The sequence below is a fragment of the Eurytemora carolleeae genome, unplaced genomic scaffold (genome assembly GCF_000591075.1).
Source record: "Eurytemora carolleeae unplaced genomic scaffold, Eaff_2.0 scaffold70, whole genome shotgun sequence".
NCBI lineage: Eukaryota > Metazoa > Arthropoda > Copepoda > Calanoida > Temoridae > Eurytemora > Eurytemora carolleeae.
Genome location: NW_019396054.1, coordinates 204,135 through 225,632, shown reverse-complemented (window position 1 = coordinate 225,632; position 21,498 = coordinate 204,135). Strand labels below are relative to the sequence as shown.

Here is a 21,498-nt window from a genome sequence, read left to right as displayed (position 1 = left end):
GATGCACATTGTGAAGATAAATGTTTTTTCATAAGATGGAGTCGTAAAACGGTTTAATAACATGTTTATAATACTTTCAGTTTCTATCCTCATCATGTTTTTCCTGGACGCTCTGCGAGAGATGCAGAAGTACAGCTCTGATGAGACTAAAGATGTAAGTACAAGGGCAAATTGTTGCCCTCCCCTCTGTCCCACCCCTTCCCTTTTAAAAGCTAAGGGTTAGATGCAACAGCTAGATATGTAGGCTTCAAGGATAAACACTGCATTATTTTTATCTGTTCTTCAATTTTAAATTTCAAATTGCAATTGTTGCTAGGTTTTTGTCGAAATATTCATTAGATACTCTTCAGGGACAGACGAATAGCCATCTGGATGCGCAAATGCAGACGCATATGCGTCTCTTCCGCGCACAACGGAACTTCTACATCTCTGGATTTGCTCTGTTCCTTTGCGTTGTTATTAAAACCATGGTTGGCCTAATCTCTGCCAATGCCACCCTCCAGGTACATAATCAATGCAAGCACTACTAAGATGCATCTAATTTCTGTGCAGATCCGGATCCTGGATCCGTCCTGTTGAAAATCCAGACTCATGAATATTTACTAATTTCGTTTTTCCGCAAATCTTTATGCTAAAATTGTTCATCCACAGTTTAATCAAGATTTTGCAGGGGTTTAAGTTTCCTCGATAAATCACCTCCCCCCTTTTGAAAATCATTTTTCCCCCCCATAAGTTAATTATGATTTCGGGTAAAATGTATCAAATATAATGAAAACTTTTCTCTTTTGATGCCCAATATCTCATTACCACCCCCACCCAAATTATCAAAAATAATTCCCCGCCTTCCGGGGGGGGGGGGGGGTCGGGAATTAAAAAAATATACACCCCTGAGATTTGATATTATCCCATCATTGACGCTAAAGATTTGAAGTTAAAGAACGAAAGGTGATGTTTTTTGTTGATTGATACATTGCTTATTGGATTCGGATTTATTTGGATTCTGCCAGCTACAAAATAATCATATTCATTAGCAGATCAAAGCATCCATTTCCGCAAGAATACACAAAAATCTATAATTTTGGCTACTGAGAGATTGTTAAAACTTTCTTAATCTCGAATTGGTCATTGGCACAACATATTTCAGCTTTAAAGTTGACGAAAAGAGAAGGAAAAAGATGTCGTGAAGCTATCTGAACCAAATAAAGCTGCTCAGTGCTCAATACATCTTTTTGACGCTGAGAAATAAATACAATTTATTCAGGCTTAGAAGAAGCGGCTATGAAGCAAGCTGAATCTGCTAGCCGTGCTGCTGAATTATAAATACATTTTATTAAGGCTTAGAAAGAAGCTGCTATGAAGCAAGCCGAATCTACTAGCCGTGCTGCTGAATTATAAATACATTTTATTAAGGCTGAGAAAGAAGCTGCAATGAAGCAAGCTGATTCTGCTGCTGAATTATAAATACATTTTATGAATGCTTAGAAAGAAGCTGCTATGAAGCAAGCTGAATCTGCTAGCCGTGCTGCTGAATTATAAATACATTTTATTAAGGCTTAGAAAGAAGCTGTTATGAAGCAAGCTGAATCTGCTAGCCGTGCTGCTGACTGATAAATACATTTTATTAAGGCTTAGAAAGAAGCTGCTATGAAGCAAGCCGAATCTACTAGCCGTGCTGCTGAATTATAAATACATCTTATTAAGGCTGAGAAAGAAGCTGCAATGAAGCAAGCTGAATCTGCTGCTGAATTATAAATACATTTTATTAAGGCTTAGAATGAAGCTGCTATGAAGCAAGCTGAATCTGCTAGCAGTGCTGCTGAATTATAAATACATCTTATTAAGGCTGAGAAAGAAGCTGCAATGAAGCAAGCTGAATCTGCCAGCCGTGCTGCTGAATCCTTGATGAAAGGGGGTGGAGAAGCTTCTGAGGATTCGGCTGAGGGAAAGAAATTGAAGGAACATATTGCCAAGGTCTAATTTCGTTTTAAATGGGAGGATAGTGAACATTTTGGTTGGGTTTGTGATTAATGGATTTATTTTCTATTTTTAACGGATATATTGGCTGTTTTTGATGATTGGGTTGAATGTTGATTAATCGGTTGATTTAAATATTAATGGCTGATTTTTTTTATTAATTGTGGATTTATCTATTGAGTATTTATGATTACTCATTGGATTGACAAATCAAAATTGATTGTTGATCGATGGCTGAGTTATCTATTGATGTTGTATTGATGGCTGAGTTATCGATTGATTTTGTATTGATGGCTGAGTTTTCGATTGATTGATGTTTGATTTTTGGATGATTTAACGATTTATGGTTGATTTATCGATTGAAGGTTGATTTTACCATTGATGGTTGGTTTATGAATTGATGGTTATATTTTGATTGGTGTTATGTTCAACGATTGATAAAATTGATTTGATGGTTTATTTATTAAAATATTGCACAGCTGGAGAAAGAGTTGAGCGCTGCCAATAAGAACGTTGAGTCAATGAAAACCCAGTCCAAGAATCTAACTGTAGAATATGACAGGTAACAACCCCCCCCGGCCCCCCTTGTTACCGACAGGTACCAAACCCTCTCTCGTCCTAATATTCTTACTTGTTTTAGCAACAAACCGAATGTAATTAGAATAATGACAATGTTCAACATTTTGCTGTGTTTTTCTTATTTTCCTCTACGGCTTCAGCAGCTCTAGTATTACAAACATAAATTAAGACTTAAATATAGTGTTACGTGAGAAAATACAAATTAAGAAATTATTTTAAGATTTGGTGGAGGGGGAGGGAATAAGCCTTTTTAAATCATGTCATTAAGACTCATTAGATAATAAAATTCATTTTAGATCCCTCTTTAATCATAGCGGCCAATAGTATGATATGGTAAATTTTTGCTAAATGCTTACGTGAATGGTTTTCAAAGTTTTGTTTTTCCGGAATTGGAAAATAATTTGTAAATTCTCGGGTAAATAATTAGAAAGAAGGGAATACTTTCTACTTAATGTCCAAATCTTAATTCCCCCCCACATTTCTTCAAAGTTTATTAAGATACATTATTTGTAGGTTGATGGAGGAGAAGGACAAGCTGGAGAGGAAGGTCAACATCATGGGGGAGAAGAAGGATGATTAGATCAAGAAGATTGACAACATTAAAGGGATTGTTCACTTGGTTTCTTGAAATTATAAAGATTTATTTAAAAGGAATATTTCATGATTTCTACGACATTAAGTTTGTTTATTTCCGACATCTTTAAATGGTCAAATTTGCTAATAAATGGAAAGTTATGTTAAATAGTGAACTATCCCTTTAAAAGAAGACTAAATTTACTAAGCTTGCTTCTCTTTCAACCCAGACCTTTTTTAAATATGAATGAAAGTATGAGAGGAAAGTTCTTTGCGGACATTCTTTAATTTTTTTTGGTTTGTTTCAATAAACATTATTTATTTTCAAAATTTATAAAAATTTGTTTTAGAAAATGTCAAGAGCTTTAATTAAATGTAGATTCTAAAATGTGTGCTGCTCTCAAATTAGATTCCACTCATACTCATGAGTTTACCAAATTTTATTTTGTTTTCCAGTAACCCTTTTCTAGTTGATTGATTGATTGATTAAATGATTTGTGAATGTTATTTTTGGCGGCTCTCTAGTACTCATAAATATTATTTTAATCCCGAGCTTTAAATTAGAAAAGATAAAAAATAAGATTTCAAATAGCATTAGGGGTTTATTTTGTTCAATATTTATATAATTATATATTGATATAAAATCTTGGATTTTTTGGGTTAATACCCAAATGAGAAAAGCTTGGATGAAATCATGAATATATACACACCCCTGAAATTTGAAATTCTTGAACTTTTATGTGGTATGATTGTGCTCCACCCTACTAAATTATTTTAAATATTAACGGTTAAATAACCCTAGATTCATCCTATAAATAAAATATTTTAGTTTTAAAATTGTATTTCCTCCTAAAATTTATAAATTTATAACACTTTTAACGCAATTTAAAATGTAAAATCTGGACTTTTTATTCTTGTTCTGTTAGTTCTAGGATCCTAAATTTTAAGTTTTTTTTCAGAAAAGATGGCGGATAAAGAGTTTGTAAAAAAGAAAAGAGAGTATAGTGAGACGGACTGGACCACTGTACATGTATCAAATGTTCCTTTAGGAAAATATAATTTTTGCTCATAAAACAAGAAAATGTTCTCAAGATTGTTTTGTCATTTTAAAATTTTTTTTCCACCTCAGAGGAACAAGGACTCGTAAAAAGCTTGTAAATTATTTAGTTGTAGAATGCAGACTAAAAAAAGTTTCCGGACATTTCTAATATTAAATAAATATCAATGCCTGAGGAAAGGATTTGTTTGTATTATTCTTCAATGCATACGCTTACTTACTATTCATTTTTTTCTCTTTTTAAATATCTATGATTCATCTGATAAAGGAATTATCAGAATACTGTAACGCAGTGCAATGCTTAGGATCCGGATCCGTTGGATCCGTAAGATTTTGGCTTCCTGGATCCGGACCCGTTTAAATATGCGGATCCACGGATCCGGATCCAAGGGGGGGGGGCAAAATATTACTCTCAAACCCCAAATTTGAACTATCAAAAAAAAGAGAGATTATAAAAATTTCCGGATTTCTGAATGGTTCATCAAGTTTTAGCATAAAAATAAGCGAAAAATATAAGAAAAAAGTTTGAAAATTCTGATTTGTAAAAAAAAATTGGTGAACTTTATGGAAATAACCTGGATCCGATCCGCATCCGCATAAAAATTAAATGGATCCTAAGCACTGCTTTAACGAAAAACAGATTCTTCGAACACTGTTAATTTTAGATTGATAGTTACTAAGAACAGGGTTTTATTTTTGAGCCAAAAAATTATCTTTATCAGACACTCATAGAGGACAACTTGAAGCCGCTTTCTCCGATGTTGGACCGATAAAAAAATGTTTTGTTGTAAAAGGTATTTTTTTCTCGTCGCACCTTAGCTGTTTAGTGGTCAGTCTTTTTCGCTGTGATTTTAAGGGGAAAATGTATAAAAAGGATGAAAAACCTTTGATGTCCAATGGAAGAGAGGAAGATAAACGGCATGCACTGCAAGACTGAACGTATTCCTATTAATAACATTGTTCTGATCTATGTGTGCTTAGAACTCAAGTCATTGCGGGGATATTTTTAAAATCATTTAATTACTATCTCTTCGTCAATTTTCATTATTTCACCGGAATTCAACCAATCAATAGGTTTTAGTTTAGAAACTTAAAGGGAATGACCGGCTAGACATGATAGTTAAGCTGAGAGTGCGGTGTTGTAAAGTAAGTTATAGAATTAATTTAAAACCTAAATGATGTTTTTACGGTTGTATATTTGCTAATGAAGAGCACAAGTAAGATCTTCAAAATTTTCCTGGACTGTCCTTATTAAAGGAATTGAAATTTTTTAAAAGTGATATAAGAACGACGACAAAAAATGTAACAAAAATTTTACAGTAGATTAATAATAGCCGGTCACTCCCTTTAAAATTTTCGTGGATTTTATCAAACACGTGTCTTGATTAGGGAGACCTGGGAGTACCAGCACCATCGGTTTTGTCACCTTTGCAATGCACGGGGACGCGACCGCTTCCTTGAGCAGAAAAGATCTTAGGATTGGGGAAAATTTTCTTAAACTTAAACTTGCACCCAACACCAAGCTAAAGGACAGGAAGGGAGGGAAGAAGAAGGTGGAGGAGGAGGTAGAGGGGGATGTGAAGGAGGTAGTGGTGGGAGGGTTGAAGGAGGTGGGAGGAAGGAAGGTGATTGAGGAGAAGGGGAAGATGAGAGGAAATCCACGAAAAGCTCGACTTGTCGTCAGAAATTTGTCTTTTAAATCAACAGAGAAGAATATGCGACAGACTTTTAAACAGGGAACATTCTATTCATATGTTCTAAGGTTTATTTAATATTACTACTTAAATTGATAACCCATCTTCGCCCTTTATGTTTACTACTGTGTAGTGTTTTTTTTTTTTTTACGTTTTTTAACATTTTTGTAATCTTTAAAATGAGTATTTCTATACCAAGTATTAATTATTTAAAAAAAATTTTGTTCTGAAAGTTTTAAAATCCTGTAAGTAAAGTTACAATTAAATAATTTTATTTTCTTTGACGAAATTGTTTAAAATATTTAGAGAAAATACTAAATGTTTTTACCTCTTTTTAATACTTTTCCTCATATTAAGTAATTTCCCTTAAAATAAAAACAAAAATTTTAAACTTTTGTGACTTAAATATACGTTAATTGAAAACTCCAATATTTCCAGCGAATACGAATGTTTCAACTAGTTTGGAGAAATATCAGAGATAAATATTCTGAAGAAACCTGATGGGAAACTGGTCGGCTGCGCCTTTATACAATATACTAATCCAAACCATGCAGCTAAGGTGAGGAGCAGTGGGGGTGGGGGTGAATAAAAACATTTTTGGAACAAATTTTATTCTGTTAAAAATCTGTAATTGCCAAAAACAATTAAAGATGTAAAATAAAGCTTTTGTTCTAACTTCTAGGCGATCAAAGAGTTGAACGCTAAGGATTTCCTCGGTCGACCGATAGCCGTCGATTGGGCTGTTCCTAAGGAGGTGTTCAAGGAGACCAAGGAAGATGTCAAAGATGAGGTTAAAGAAGAGCTGGATGAGGTCAAGGATGAACCTGAAAGCGAGGACGACGAGGAGGAGGTTAAGAACGAGATTAAAGCAGAGGAAGATGATGAGAGTATGGATGACGAAGATGACGATGATGAAGATGATGAAGATGATGAAGACGATGAAGACGATGACGATGAAAGAGAACAGAAACCAAAAGGTATATATAAAATATATGAATCTTCAATTTGGTTCTTTTATGATTATTATTTTCTCCGTCTCGATCATTCTTTGTCGTATTTGCGAGAAGTGACAATATTTTTTTACTCATATGGTTAAAATACACAATTTTGAGAGAGAGAGGAAGGGGGGGGAGAAATCTCTTATATTAAGTAAATTTTCTTGTACAAGAGGCAAAAATTAATTTCCCATTTAAGAGGCCCGGGGGTTAAAAAATATATATCCCTGAGAAATGCACTGAAACCATAATCAAACAAATTCATAATTTTGTGTTAAGTTGCCCACAACCTGTCTACCGGGCATGATATTGATGAGGGGAAAACGGTGTTTATCAAGAATCTGGCATACGAGACAGACGAGGAGGATCTTCGGTTAGTCAAACTTTTTTGAAAAGGACTGTAGACGTAATTTTTACAGTTTCACGTTCAATTACGAATGGTACTCTGCATGCCTTTTTTTTAGTAAGAATATGGACAATTTGGCGTGTTCTTGATCAAGTCAGACAAGGTTTAGAAGGCACCATATTAAATCAAACCTGCCTCCCAATAAATGGAGGGTCACTTAACATCGCCAGTCCCTTTAAGGAACTATACTATAGTTTATAGTAGGAACTATAAATTTCTCGAGTCAGGAACATCAGATTGACGTCTTATAGGTATCGTTCAAAGCCTGAGATAGGTTATATTCTTTACCCCCTTTAATTTTTCCTTTATAGTCCTTTTAAGGCGTGTTTTCATTAAAATATATCCTACAAGTCATGGTACTTTGTCTGTTGGTTAATTTTTAATTATCATAATATCAATACCCTTTTCTTATGACGATAAATTAATATAATTTAATTTATTTAGAGAAATATTGTCTGTTGGTCAATTATTAATTATCATAATATCAATTTCTTTGTCTAATGACGATAAATTAATATAATTTAATTTATTTAGAGAAATATTGTCTGTTGGTCAATTATTAATTATCATAATATCAATTTCTTTATTAAATGACGATAAATTAATATAATTTTATTATATTTAGAGAGATGATGTCCGAACTATTTGGTCCTGTTCACTTTGCTAAGCTAGTACTAGATAAAGTCATGCAACATCCAAGGTTTTATTCTTTTCATCTCTTTCTTCAAAATCTGTATTAGTTTAATATTCAGTTCTTGAGACTCTGTAGTCTTTTTTATTCCCTGTTTTTTAGTGTTTGCAGCAGTTTTTGTAGAAATAAGTTCTTTTTTGGGAGTCTTTTTTTACTCTTTCTTTATGCTCGTTCTTTAAACCCTTGCTTCAAAATCGGCAGTCTTTTTTAATCCTTTGCCATTTTTGTTTTTCAGAATGGATGAGTTGAACATTTCTTAAAATAGAAATATTTTTTAAAAATATCAAAGAAAGTTTTTTATATGTGTTAGATGATTTGTTTAATGTTACTGAGAAGCCGGTTTTGATTTTTGATTATTCCAGAATAACCGGTTTTAATTTGTTAATTATTTCAGAGAAACCGGTTTTAATTTTTTGATTATTCTAGACGAATCGGTTAAAAAAAAAATTAAAACATTGATAGAGATAGGGCTAAAATACCCGAATGTGGCAATACTTAAAACTCAACTGCTCATTTAGGAGCCTTAAGCCATTCCTGCAAAATGTAATTTGTTTTGATTTAATTTGTTTGTTATTTCATAGGAACCGGTTTTAATTTGTTTATTATTTTAGAGGAACTGGTTTCAATTTGTTTATTATATCTGAGGAACCGGTTTTAACTTGTTTATTATTTTAGAGGAACCAGTTTTAATTTGTTTATTATTTTAGAGGAACTGGTTTTAATTTGTTTATTTTTTCAGAGGAACTGGTTTTAATTTTTTTATTATATCTGAGGAACCGGTTTTAATTTGTTTATTGTTTCAGAGGAACCGGTTATAATTTGTTTATTATTTCAGAGGAAACGGTTTTAATTTGTTTATTATTTCAGAGGAACCGGTTTTAATGTGTTTAATATTTTAAAGGAACCGGTTTTATTGTGTTTAATATTTCAGAGGAACCGGTTTTAGTTTGTTTATTATTTCAGATGAACCAGTTTTAATTTGTCTTATTATTTCATAGGAACCGGTTTTAATTTGTTTATTATTTCAGAGGAAACCGTTTTAATTTGTTTATTATTTCAGAGGAACCGGTTTTAATGTGTTTAATATTTCAGAGGAACCGGTTTTGTTTTGTTTATTATTTCAGATGAACCAGCTTTAATTTGTCTTATTATTTCAGAGGAACCGGTTTTGTTAAGTTTGTGAATGCGGAGGACGCGGCAAAATGCGTCGAGGTCTCCCAGGGAAAGGATGGAATATTCTTGGATAAACGTCAACTAAACTGCTGTATAGCCATCAAACAGGGTAATATTGTCTTTGTGTGCTTTTTTATTTGCTTTAAATTCAACAGAAACCTTAGCAAAATCAAACTATGTCAGATCCTAAACTAATTGAATTAGTGTGCAATTACAGCTTTCTAAAGCTTTGCAAAAATAGCATTCAAACTTTTTTTTTTGAAAACCAAAAAATATATATTAATATTGAATAAACTTTTATTCATTATTTATGATTCATATATTTGTGACAAACATTTCATGCTGATTAATTATTTTTTATGTCTATGCTCCTAAAGTTGAATAAAATGAACTTATGGAAAACTAATACATAGTTTGGATGTTATTATATATATATATGAATATAGATTAAAAAGCTGACATATTGACCGGTNTTTGATTTGGTTTGATTTGGTTTGATTTGGTTTGATTTGGTTTGATTTGGTTTGATTTGGTTTGATGTGGTTTGATGTAGTTTGGTATGATTTGGTTTGGTTTGAATTGATTTGTATTGATTTGGTTTGTTTTGAATTGATTTGTATTGGTTTTGTTTGGTTTGATTTGTATTGATTGATTTGATTTAATCGATTTGATTTGGTTTGATTAAGGCTGCCGAGGGTGTGAGTGGAAGTGATCTAGAGAAGAGAAAGGAAGTGGAAAGACAGAAGAAGAATATGTTGAAGAGTTTAAATATGTTTGTGTCGGATACTAGGTATGCTAATCAACAATTAATCAACTAATCAATTAATCAACTAATCAATTAATCAACTAATCAATTAATCAACTAATCAATTAATCAACTAATCAATTAATCAACTAATCAACTAATCAACTAATCAATTGGTCAACTTATCAACTAATTAAGTTATTAAATAATCATTTTATCAGCCAATCAATTTATCAACTTATCAACTAATTAAATTAACTTAGGAATTTATTATCTAACCAATCTTATCTAATAATTAAGTTATCAATTAATAGATTATTTAATTAAATAATTTATTAACTAAACAATCTTTTAATTAATAAACTTATCAATCAGTCTATTTATTAACTTATCAATGAATCTAATGAATCTATTACACTGTGCTATGAATCGACCCATAAGGTCGCCTTTCTGTAACTGAAAAACGACCTTTACAATAAGTTGTAAGATGGTAAGGGCCAAGGGGTGTTAAAATTCGTTTTTGGACCTTTTCTCAATATTCGATTTTTTAGGACCATTTTCTGAGACACCCTGTAAGTTGTGATTTAAAAAAACTGATTTGAACTGGTAACCATAATACAACTTATGGTGAAGGTTGTTTTTAGTTACACAAAGTCGACCTGATGCCGGGTCAATTCGTAGCACAGTGATTAATTCATAAACTAATCAATTAATCAACATATCATCTTATACAATATTTAGCTAAAGAATTAATCAACTAACAAATCAATTATTAACTAATCAACTAATTAACTTATTCAATATTTATTGTTCAATAATGGCTAATAATTGATAAAGTATTCATTAAAATACTTGATAAATCAATCAATTTCCCTCTCAAAATATTTATCTTCTCCCACTCTTCCCACCTTATCTCCCCTGTAAAAAGTCTGCCCTCTATCGGAAATATGTTCTATTCTTACATGTTTAGATTGTGTGTCCGAAACCTGCCTGTAAGTTGGGATGATAAGAAATTGCGGAAGCTATTTTTGGAGAATGCTCCTTAATTATTAATTANTTATCTTTTAACTCTTGCTTCTTAAGTCGGCATTTTCTGAACATCAGTTTGTGTGGAGTTTTCTGTGACAAAAATGCTGCATTTTTTAAAGCTATAAATGTCAACATATTTTTTCGGGCAAATTTTTTCAACTTCGGTAAGCCATTAAAGAGGCCGGGGGAGGGGGGGGGGTGCCTGGAAGCGCCAATCCCTTTCTAACCGAAACACCTGGTTTTCAATTAATAATATTGATAATTTTATAGATAATAAGAGACATGAAACAAATGGAGAATGGAGTAGGACGGTCCAAACAGTTCGGCTTTGTAGCTTTCAATAAACATGAAGATGCTCTAGGTAGAAATCATTAATTATTATTCAAATTGGGTTTTATAAAACAAGGACAACCCTCAAGGAGTAAGACTTTAATGACAACCTAAAACTCTCAAGATTTTATTTATTTTTCTGAATTAAAGGTCGTCATCCCAACCTCACTCTTGAGGGAACCCCTGCTAATAAAGTTGTGACGTTATTTTAATTTTGTTTTTATTAAGCTGCTTTACGGAATATAAACAACAACCCCGAGATATTTGGAGCCGAGCACAGACCTATTGTAGATTTCTCAATTGAGAATAGGAAAGCAGTCCAGGCCCGGCAGAAGAGAGAAGAGAAGAGTAAACAAAATAATCCAAACTTCAAGGGACGGAAGAATGAAAATCCAGAGCGTCCAGCACACAAACACAAAAAGTTGGACGGCGAGAAACCGGTTAAAACCGGGTTCACTGGAACCATTTCCGATCCCAAGGTGAAAACGCTTCCTAAACATTCGGGTCCGAAAATCCGCCACGACGCCCCGAAAATTACACGAAAAGATCTACGGAAAAAGGAGCAGGATCGGAAAAATCCGAAAAAGCGGCAGCGTCTTGAACCTCTTCGCTCAGATCCAGAGCAGCCGAAACAGAAGAAATCGAAAACAAATCCAGAAAGAGCATCGAAGGCGGATAAGAAGGATGAGAAGGAGAACAAAGCATTTGATAAGCTTGTGAATCAGTACAAAAACAAATTTGCAGATAATCAACAAGTTATTAAAAAATGGTTTGAAACGTGATTTTTTTATTTCAGAAATATGTGAGTTGTGGTTGTTGTGGATGTAGTGTAGTGAATTGTAGAATCAAGATGAGTGAGAATATAGAATGTGTAGTCGAGTATGAATACTCAGCTGAACAACCAGACGAACTAACATTAAGGTATTTTAAAATACTTTAAATAAATATAACATTTTTTTATCTTTTGGGTCCTCTTAGCAAAACTTAAAGAATGTATATTTCACTGAAGCAGGGGGTAAATGTTTTCTAGAAAATAATTTACCATGCGGGGTACCGTCCCTCATCTCAAAGTTTTTTTTCCACATTCCCCATGCACTGATTTTCTTGAAATCAAAATGATAAAAGGGGTTCTTTTTATATTACTTTATTGCCCAGGTTACTCATAGTTACTCTCACTGGTTGCCCGCTCTAGGCCTTAAATTACGATTTTAGCTAATTTTTTTAGCCATTATATGTCGACCCTCTCAACTTAGAAGCGCAAAACCAAGCTAAGAACACTTTAAAACCTGGTGAAGAACATTCTCGTGCTTCTCCCAAGTTCCTTAATCAAAAGTTGAGACAAATCAGTCCTGTATTCATGAGTTATGATCGGACATACAAACAATCAAACAAACAAACACAGAGATTACTAGTTAAATTTTTCAAAATGATTTGATGAATGAATGTCCAGGGTTGGAGACGTGATCACTAATGTTGATAAGTTGGAAGGAGGTTGGTGGAAGGGAACTCTACGCGGTATTACAGGGATGTTTCCTGACAACTTCGTCAAGGTAGGAGATTGATTGATTGAATGATTTATTGATTTATAGATTGATTGTTTGTTTGCATGATTGATTGAAATATGAGAATTCCAAAACCGTATAAAGAGGTGATTGTATAGTATTATGCAGTTCCTTTAAAAGTAAACCTAAGTTAAGTTTTCCATTGTATTTGCTGTGCAAATTGATTCGTGTGTTTAAAGAGTTGGGTATTTTTTCATATTTAAGAAAAAATCTTTTCATAAAAAAAATGTATAACCTCCCATTTTAGATTCATTATACTGAAATGTTTCTATAGATACATAAAACGATTAATTTGAACTAACTAGATAAAAGAATTAATATAATACACTCACAAATTTTGAAACTAAGTATTTTTAGGTTTAATGGCTGGAAATGTCAGGTTTATATATAATCTCTACCTGGGTTTTTATACCAGTCCTCTATCTTACTACAATACGGTTAATAAGTGGTTTGATGATTTGTAAACAAGAGATGTAGCAGAACTAGCTACAGCTATCTCAATCAGACTAATTCATAAATCCCAACCAGTGCTGACTTGTTTCAAAATAAAATCTGTCTTTTCTTTTCTAGTTTTCTTATTTAATTTTGACACCAGTGATGTAGTCCCCCCCCCCCTAGATTTTAAAAATCATGTTTTACATCTTTAGAAAATCTATTTAAATATGAAATTTTAAAAAATAATATTAACTTGTATTTATGAGGGAAAATTCATAATTTCATAAAAACGAATTCTGTCCCTTAAAAATACAAAACTTAAACTGATAAGAAAATGATGAAACCCAGGCATGCTCACCAGAAGTCCCGAGCCTAATCTAATCTAATAACATATGTTTTTTTGAAACCTTTTATCTTAATTTTTGTTAATTAATGTTTTGAATATTCTACAATGTAAAGCAAGACATGAGCATTGTTTCCTCAGCAGTGCTTAGGATCCGGATCCGTTGGATCCTCAAGATTTTGGCTTTCTGGATCCGGATCCGGATCCGCAAAAATATGCGGATCCAAGAAATCGGATTCAAGGGGTAAAATATCAACCAAAAATTGCAAAAATAACTCTTTTACTCCTAAAACCCAACTCTGAACTTTTGAAAAAAAGAGAGATTATAAAAATTTCCTCATTTCTGAATAGTTCATCAAGTTTTAGAATAAAAATAAAAAAGTAAAACAAAAAATTCGAAAATTATTTTTTGTAAAAAAATTTCAGTATATATTGAAGAAATGCCCTGGATCCGGATCCATTTTTTTCAGTGCGGATCCAGGATCCGGATCCGGATCCGCATCAAAATTAAACGGATCCTTAGCACTGGTTTCCTGAACTTTTTTATGTAAAATAATGCTAACTAATACAAAATTTTAATCTTATAAAATGTCCTAAAAATTGTGAAATTGTGAAATTGTTATCACTCTAATAAGTGCCCAATGCCCATTTATGAATTCCATTATGAAATGTCCAATTTATGAAACTTCCAACTACTAACTGTTCTTACTTATAAAGTTTATCTATGAAAATTCTTTCTAAGAAATATCCCCAACACCACACCATGGTGTGTATGGTAGAGTTAGAGCCAGGTGTGCTCAAGCCTGGGGAATCCAACCTATATCTCCTGAATCCCTACCCAGGTTTCTACCCAGCTCTCCAGACTGGTCGGTACACTCAGCAGATCCTAACCTTCAAGGGGCAAAGACGTCGCCTCATAGGGAACAGTGCATGTGGGTGCACTATTATTTTAAACATCAAAATTATTCAGGGAAATTTTTTAAAACATACCATGTCCTTTCTTTTTCTACCATCTCTTTGCATGAGCTAATGAAAGTGGGACTTAAGTAAATAGGGTAAAATACCCCCCCCCTTAAAATATCACCCATATTCCTAGCTCTAGCTGTAGATCTCGTCCTGTGCCCTGGAATAAGGAAGAAGGGTCCTCCAGTATACCTTCTTTTTCTCCGACCTCTAACATCGGGCCATCAATTTCTCCGACTTCAAACCTCAAACTTTCCCTTTCTCCGATCTCTAACCTCCAACCTTCCCCCTCTCATAGCTCCTCCTTCTCTTTCCAAACTCTACACTTAGGGGTACATAATTTAAGTTAATTACACATATGTACATCTAAGGTTAAAACCAGTGCTTAGGATCCATTTTATTTTGATGCGGATCCGGATCCTGGATCCGCACTGGAAAAAATGGATCCGGATCCAAGTCATTTCTTTAAGATTCACTGATTTTTTTAACAAAAAATAATTTTCAAATTTTTAGTTTTATTTTTATTTTTATCCCAAAACTTTATAAACCATGAAATTTTTATAATCTCTCTTTTTTTCAAAAGTACAGATTTTGGTTTTAGGAGTAAAAAAGTTTTTTGCAGTTTTTGGTTGATATTTTATCCCTTGGATCCGCATATTTTTGCGGATCCGTATCCAGGAAGCCAAAATCTTGCGGATCCAACGGATCCGGATCCGGATCCTAAGCACTGGTTAAAACTGTTGACTGAAAAAGCGCAATTACTTTAAAACTTAACTTGATGTCCACATCTGATATTTTAACCTCTGAAATGAAAAGAAATCGGTTGACTGCCATGACCTCCAATTGGTTTATAGACAAAATTGGCTGAAACCTGTCCATATTATCAGGATATAGGTTATTTGTGTATTTTTTCTTATTTTTTTAATTATATTTGCTTAAAATATATATCCTGCTCCAACCTACAGACTCATAGAGATAGAGGAAAATTTTTATCATGGTTTAACATCTGCGGCTGCCTGCCTAAACCTAGACAGGAAAGGCAGGTAGGCGGGGAACACAAAGGACAGGAAATTGGAGGACAAGAAGGACAGGAAGAGACTAAAACTATGAGAGGAAAGAATACTGTATATTCTCGTATTATAAAGGTGACCTACACCCCGGAACCACCAAAAGAGCTGAGAGTTTATCCAACAGAAACTGAACTTAAGTTTAGTATTTGCTATTTAAGTGGAGTAAAATATGGACTTAATTGCAGTAGTAGAGGATTAAACTCTGCACTCTTGATTAGATCACTGTTCACTGTTTAGATTTAACAAAAGAATCATCTGATAAGAGTAAAACAAAGCAATATGCACAATGCACAAATACACTCTCCACAGACATTTATCATTACAAAGAAAATTTTTTTTTATTTACTCGCGGCATTACTTGTTACTATTTTTATGTTATCAGCTATAGTTTTATGTTACATGTTGCTGAACCATGATATTACATCCTTTCGTCCATTATTGTTTATTAATTAGAATATGAATTTCACAGGTTTACAAACATTTTTTTGTTTTAAAAGATTGATTGTTTTTTTGTAGTAATGCCAGAAAGGTTTTTGGATTGATACACTTTAATCTTTTTTTTAGTTCACTAGCTTGGGAGCCCAGACTTGCCATGAATTTTCTCTGTAAAAGTCAACCTACTTTATTTTTAATTTTGCCATGAATTTTCTCTTTAAAGTCAACCTACTTTATTTTTAATTTTTAAAACTAGTAAAGAACATTCTTGTTGCTCTGCCGAGTTCAAAATGTGAGACAAATCGGTCCAGGTGTTCATGAGTTATGCTCGCACATTCAAATAAACAAACAGACAGACATGCAAACATTGATTACTGCTTTATCTTTTTTAGTTATTATGTACACACCACACATGTTAGGTTTATTGAGTAAAGAGTATACAAGGGTGAAAGCAGGAACCGTACTTCCTGCATCAAATTAGTCCACTGCTAAATTTACACTCGAGTTCAAATATTGTTAATTCTTTCATTCAGTTCGTTTCATACCGCCCCTCTATTCATTTATGTAATATTATAGTGGTCCTAAATAACTATTTTTTTTGGTTCGCAGTGTTTTAAAGTTTTTGGACAGAAATTTTCTCTTTATCGAGAAGGTTCAAGCCTTTTTAGATTTATTATCTAAAAAGGCGAGAACCTTCGAGATATAGAGATTATTTCTGGCCAAAAACATTGCACCACGTCGTGCCAAAATAGTAGTGGTATACTCTCTAATTTAAAGTGTTATATTGCCTGTTTACTATGATACCCTTCAAACTTTTATCTGAGTAGGAGTCAATTTCCTCCTTTAATTCTGCTGTTTAAAACCGTGAGTTGAAAATGATCAATATTTAGAAAGACGTACAAGGATTGGAAGATTTAAAAGCTATAAATACATTTTTTAAAGTGTAATATTGGATATATAGAATATAACGGGACAACCTTTGTTATTTTGCTTAGGAAAAGGTGTTATGGTTATTGTTGTGAATCAGGTCTTTAAATGGAGAGTAACTTAAAATTACATGGTTACTTTTAAGCAAGGTTATAATACAAGGAAAGTTAATTGCAGTTGCGTATACTCTGCCTACATATTGAAACCAGTTCTCTCTGGCCGAAATTTGTAAACAAGAATAGATGCATCAATGTTCGTTTAGTATCCGAGGTGGTTATAAGCATTACATTTTGATAGTTTTGATAATTCACAAGTTTCTTATGACCAGAATATTTCATTGATTTTTTATGTGAAAGATGGATCCCATGCCAGGCTTCGATATCCGTCTTGTGTTTACATTACCGCTCAGAGACAGTACACTGCAGCACAACAGATGCGCACACCTCTGAAATAACTTTCCTTGCATTATAACCTTGTTTTTAGGTAAGCAGGACTAGAATTCAAATTTTTAAGTAAAAATATAATTTATACGTTGAATAATGTTAGATAAAGTATGGTGGATATAAGACAGTATTGAAAGGGTGTGGTACTTGGTAAAATGGGAGTTACCAGTTCCACTGAAAGAGTTTATACAGTGAATAATAAACAAGATTCACCGCCCAACTGCCAGGGATATTATACTTACATTTAGAAAGTATTCTATTTACAACACTAATATTTTGGTTCGCAGTGCTGTAAAGTTTTTGAACAGAAATTTTCTCTTTTTTGAGAATGTTCAAGCTTTTTTAGATTTTATTTTAATTTAATCTAAAAGAGGCGGAAACCTTCGGGATGAAGAGCAAATTTCTGTTCAAAAAAAAATTAGAACGCTTTGTGCCATTATAATAGTGTTATAGGTAATTTTATGAAATGTTTGTGTACTTGTCTTGATGCAGTGGTATTTCTAGATATAACAAGTTATTTATTTCTAGATATAAAAAGCAGAAATTAAAATGTCAAGTTAATTTAATTTTTTTAAAATTGAAAACAAATATTGTAGAAAATTATTTATTTATGTCTTATAAAGTTCGAAAGTAAAATGGTCATAGTTTAATAGAAATAACTAAAATATATAATTAAATAAAAATAACTAAAAGAGAATAAAAGAGAATAGAAATGTGACCTTTTTGACAATATTTTTTCATTATTTCTTCAGAATTTACCTGAACATTTGAGAATTTTTACATTTTTGATAGTTACTTTTACATCAGTTTATATCTGAGCAATATTAACCTAAAGTTATCTCTACATTTCCCTTGTGTTAAGCATAATGGTTTCCCAGTGTCCGTATCATCTCGAGATACACTCAGATCATCTATCTTGCCAACTTAAAATTAAATGGCAATCATTCTGGTTTTAGAATTGTCTAAACAGTTTTTTCAAATTAAATTAATTTCCCCCCTTCTCAGTCATCCATGTTTTTTTGATACTTTTTAAGAGAGAAAACACACAAATTAAATTCGATTGAATTTTTATATTTTCTAGAAGAGGAGACACATTGAATATATTTTCGGTCACAAACTCTCCCATATAATTTCTTGCTTTTTTTCTGAAAAAAAAACTTATCGAGATTTTTTGTTCCTGCTTATTTGGTCAGATCATTAGATGTATAAAGAAGAAATTAATTTAATTTCCAAATATTTCGGACTATTTATACGGACTAGTACTTTCTGTAAAGATCAACACTGTACAAGTTCCTACTTATGTTTTGATTGAAAATCAATTATCCAAGTGCACTGTCTGCCCTGTCTGCCCTGGTGGGCGTGGCTAAGAAAGCTGGCCAGCCCCAAACATGGGAATTTAAAAACCTTGAACAGAAACAAGGGTAAACCAGGCCATTGGTATTTTCTCATATTATAATGCACACAAAAAAAATACATGAAAAGCTTTTTTAGCTTGAAAATACACAAACAAATAAAATGTTATCCTTTAAAAATTTTTTTGAGAACTTTCGCGGTTTCCAGAAATTCAATATAGAACTTAAAGGAACAACTTTTTTATAAAGCAAATTTGAAATATCATGAAAAATAGTTAACAGTGAAGTCCATACAATTGTGGAATAGAAAGACGCGTTTTAGACTGAAATTATGAATAATTAAAATGAAAAGGAAACACGGAAATTGTATTGTGTACACAATCCCATTTCACTTGATATTCAACCTACTGGTAAAACTATTTTCTCGACAGCTTAAGATTTCTTAAAGGTTGTCTTCCTATTCCAGAGTTGTGTGGGTCCCCCCTGTACAAATGGTTGAGTTTAGCACAGAGGGTGTTGTACTGCATCGGTATAGAAGGGTCGGTACGCTGTACAGTGTACAATTGAGGAATGAGATGAGGACTAGATTATTCAAGGTGGGATATATTTTCATCAAGTGTGTTTAGAACTAAGGCTGGATATACTTTTATCTAGTGTGTTTATAGCTAAGGTGGGATACTCTTTTATCCAGCGTTTTTAGAGCTAAGAGAATTAAAGGGTTGGATAACTATGACGACGTAATTGGACTGTTGAGAAACTGGTTTATTGTATACTGAAGGGCGTGTTCATTTTCTGCATATCAAAATGTTTCTCTTTTTTTTTAATACTGATATTTACATCTTCGTACACATTTCTGAAGTTCACAATGACACAAAAAGGTTTTTTTTCATGCATCTAAATGTACTTTCAAGTTTAACCCCGAATGACGTATTTAGACTGTTAAGAAACTGGTTTACTGTAAATAAAAAAAACATTTATTAAATGATGATTTCACCTTGCCAAGGAAAATTCCGACCTTTGTTTTTGTTAAACTAGTTTCTAGCAATCCTATTGGTTACATTAAGTAGTGAAAACATTTCCTATCACCTGAACTCTACTTGTATTGTTCTTAATAATATCAATATCAGGGTTCATAGAACTTGCAAAAAGAAAAAAACAATTGAGTATAATTATAACTCTAACCCTCGACTAATTTTTTAAGAGCTTGTTAATTGACCTCGTGCATAGTGAACTAAAAACAAACATTGTGACCACAATTTTTCCAATTTGTCATTTCTCGGCTGTTTAAGGGTCCTTTAGAAACTCCTGAATTCTTCTCTAAAAAATGGTAGAAATTGATGCCAAACATTACTTATAGGAACCCTAAAACCTTGTTCGTGAATGAAAATGAAAATTAATATTAAAATACACTAATAAATTATATGTTTGAAATTTCGGTGGGCACAGAATACATTTTTCATAAATCATTGAATTATGGATTATGAATTTTGTGTCTAATTATGATAATATTTGTAATACTGTGATTTTTATTTCTTGGTTGATTTCAACTTTTATCAAATAAAATAGAACGGGGGAGCGTATGTTTATATTTAACTGTGACGTATAAAGACAGCTCAAGCAACGGATTCTAGCAAAGGTGCCCGGCGTTTCCTTGGAATTTAAAAAATCTCAGCAAGTTTGTTTCTGCCGTTTGGCCAGCTATAGCAAACATATAGATATATATATGTACGTACATATGAGCAAAGAGCCTAATCATATGTGGAAAACTTGCTTATTTTAATTAAACTTCAATATATACATTATACAAGTTAACACTTTAAACTGAAAACGAAATATTTACCAAAACTTTGAGAAATTAAAGCAAAATTCATAAATGTAGAGTGGTGTGTTTGATTCACAACGGATTTTTTCTTCTTAATCTACTTTGTTTTCAAGCTGCTTTATATTTAAGAAATATAAAATACACTTTCTCTAAGTCTCAAAAATATAATTATTCTAAAGTTTTTTTAAATTCGAAAGTAATTAATACATTGGTATTTTCACTGGGCACAAGTTACCCTTTCAGTCCCTTTCAACTTATTTTTAGTGGATAAAGAAGAAGAAAAAATCGATAAATGAAAATCTATCGAATTAATAAGAATTTCAGGAATAGATTGAAAGTATAAAACATGTTCTACTCCCCCCCCTCTCCTCCTTGAAAGAATGGCGTCTTAAACCTCCGGTTTGATGATAATATTACTTGTTCAAGATTCAGTCTGTGAACCTACCTTTACGCTTGTACACACACGCACAATAGTTAACCAAATATTTAGAACCTTTTTCAAGACAATGTTAAAGGGACTGTACAGTGTACACGTAATTTCAAGTGACACTCAATTGTCCGATTTACAACGGTACCCTTTATCTGACCAAGAATTAAGTAGATATCCTCCTTTTATCTGACCAAGAATTGAGTAGATATCCTCCCTTTATCTGACCAAGAATTGAGTAGATATCCTTTATCTGACCAAGAATTGAGTAGGTATCCTTAATCTTACCAAGAATTGAGTAGATATCCTTTATCTGACCAAAAATTGAGTAGATATCCTTTATCTGACCAAAAATTGAGTAGATATCCTTTATCTGACCAAGAATTGAGTAGATATCCTTTATCTGACCAAGAATTGAGTAGGTATCCTTTATCCGACCAAGAATTGAGTAGATATCCTTTATCTGACCAAGA

The 21,498-nt window shown here is 32.6% G+C and overlaps 4 protein-coding genes and 1 long non-coding RNA gene across 5 annotated transcripts in view; all 5 read left to right on the top strand.

The window, feature by feature from the left end:
* Nucleotides 1-4,088, top strand: part of LOC111706444 (B-cell receptor-associated protein 31) — a gene marked incomplete in the record, with an annotated part of 16,422 nt that extends 12,334 nt beyond the window's left edge. Inside the window, 5 exon segments of the mRNA XM_023479325.1 lie at nucleotides 81-154; nucleotides 351-503; nucleotides 1,843-1,971; nucleotides 2,454-2,536; nucleotides 3,067-4,088. Coding sequence (XP_023335093.1) covers nucleotides 81-154; nucleotides 351-503; nucleotides 1,843-1,971; nucleotides 2,454-2,536; nucleotides 3,067-3,133 — 506 coding nt within the window.
* The window catches only part of LOC111706425 (RNA-binding protein 28-like), a 14,493-nt gene extending 5,141 nt beyond the window's left edge, over nucleotides 1-9,352 (top strand). Inside the window, exons 2-9 of the mRNA XM_023479305.1 lie at nucleotides 4,086-4,175; nucleotides 4,906-4,977; nucleotides 5,573-5,919; nucleotides 6,338-6,436; nucleotides 6,560-6,854; nucleotides 7,152-7,245; nucleotides 7,904-7,978; nucleotides 9,127-9,352. Of these exons, the coding sequence (XP_023335073.1) occupies nucleotides 4,091-4,175; nucleotides 4,906-4,977; nucleotides 5,573-5,919; nucleotides 6,338-6,436; nucleotides 6,560-6,854; nucleotides 7,152-7,245; nucleotides 7,904-7,978; nucleotides 9,127-9,337 (1,278 nt within the window). The 5' untranslated portion in view covers nucleotides 4,086-4,090 and the 3' untranslated portion in view covers nucleotides 9,338-9,352. The remainder of the gene's footprint in view (nucleotides 1-4,085; nucleotides 4,176-4,905; nucleotides 4,978-5,572; nucleotides 5,920-6,337; nucleotides 6,437-6,559; nucleotides 6,855-7,151; nucleotides 7,246-7,903; nucleotides 7,979-9,126) is intronic.
* Nucleotides 9,353-9,827: 475 nt separating this feature from the next.
* LOC111706454 (uncharacterized) lies at nucleotides 9,828-10,929 on the top strand. The gene is made up of 2 exons (XR_002766240.1): nucleotides 9,828-9,932; nucleotides 10,858-10,929. It is a non-coding gene; the product is annotated as an uncharacterized LOC111706454 (long non-coding RNA).
* Nucleotides 10,930-11,165: 236 nt separating this feature from the next.
* LOC111706434 (RNA-binding protein 28) lies at nucleotides 11,166-12,045 on the top strand. The gene is made up of 2 exons (XM_023479314.1): nucleotides 11,166-11,277; nucleotides 11,475-12,045. Exons 1-2 carry the CDS (start codon nucleotides 11,199-11,201, stop codon nucleotides 12,026-12,028), a joined length of 633 nt encoding a protein of 210 aa, XP_023335082.1. The 5' UTR covers nucleotides 11,166-11,198; the 3' UTR covers nucleotides 12,029-12,045.
* Nucleotides 12,023-21,498, top strand: part of LOC111706292 (SH3 domain-containing kinase-binding protein 1) — a 40,316-nt gene continuing 30,840 nt past the window's right edge. The window contains exons 1-2 of the mRNA XM_023479128.1: nucleotides 12,023-12,167; nucleotides 12,697-12,796. Of these exons, the coding sequence (XP_023334896.1) occupies nucleotides 12,097-12,167; nucleotides 12,697-12,796 (171 nt within the window). The 5' untranslated portion in view covers nucleotides 12,023-12,096. The remainder of the gene's footprint in view (nucleotides 12,168-12,696; nucleotides 12,797-21,498) is intronic.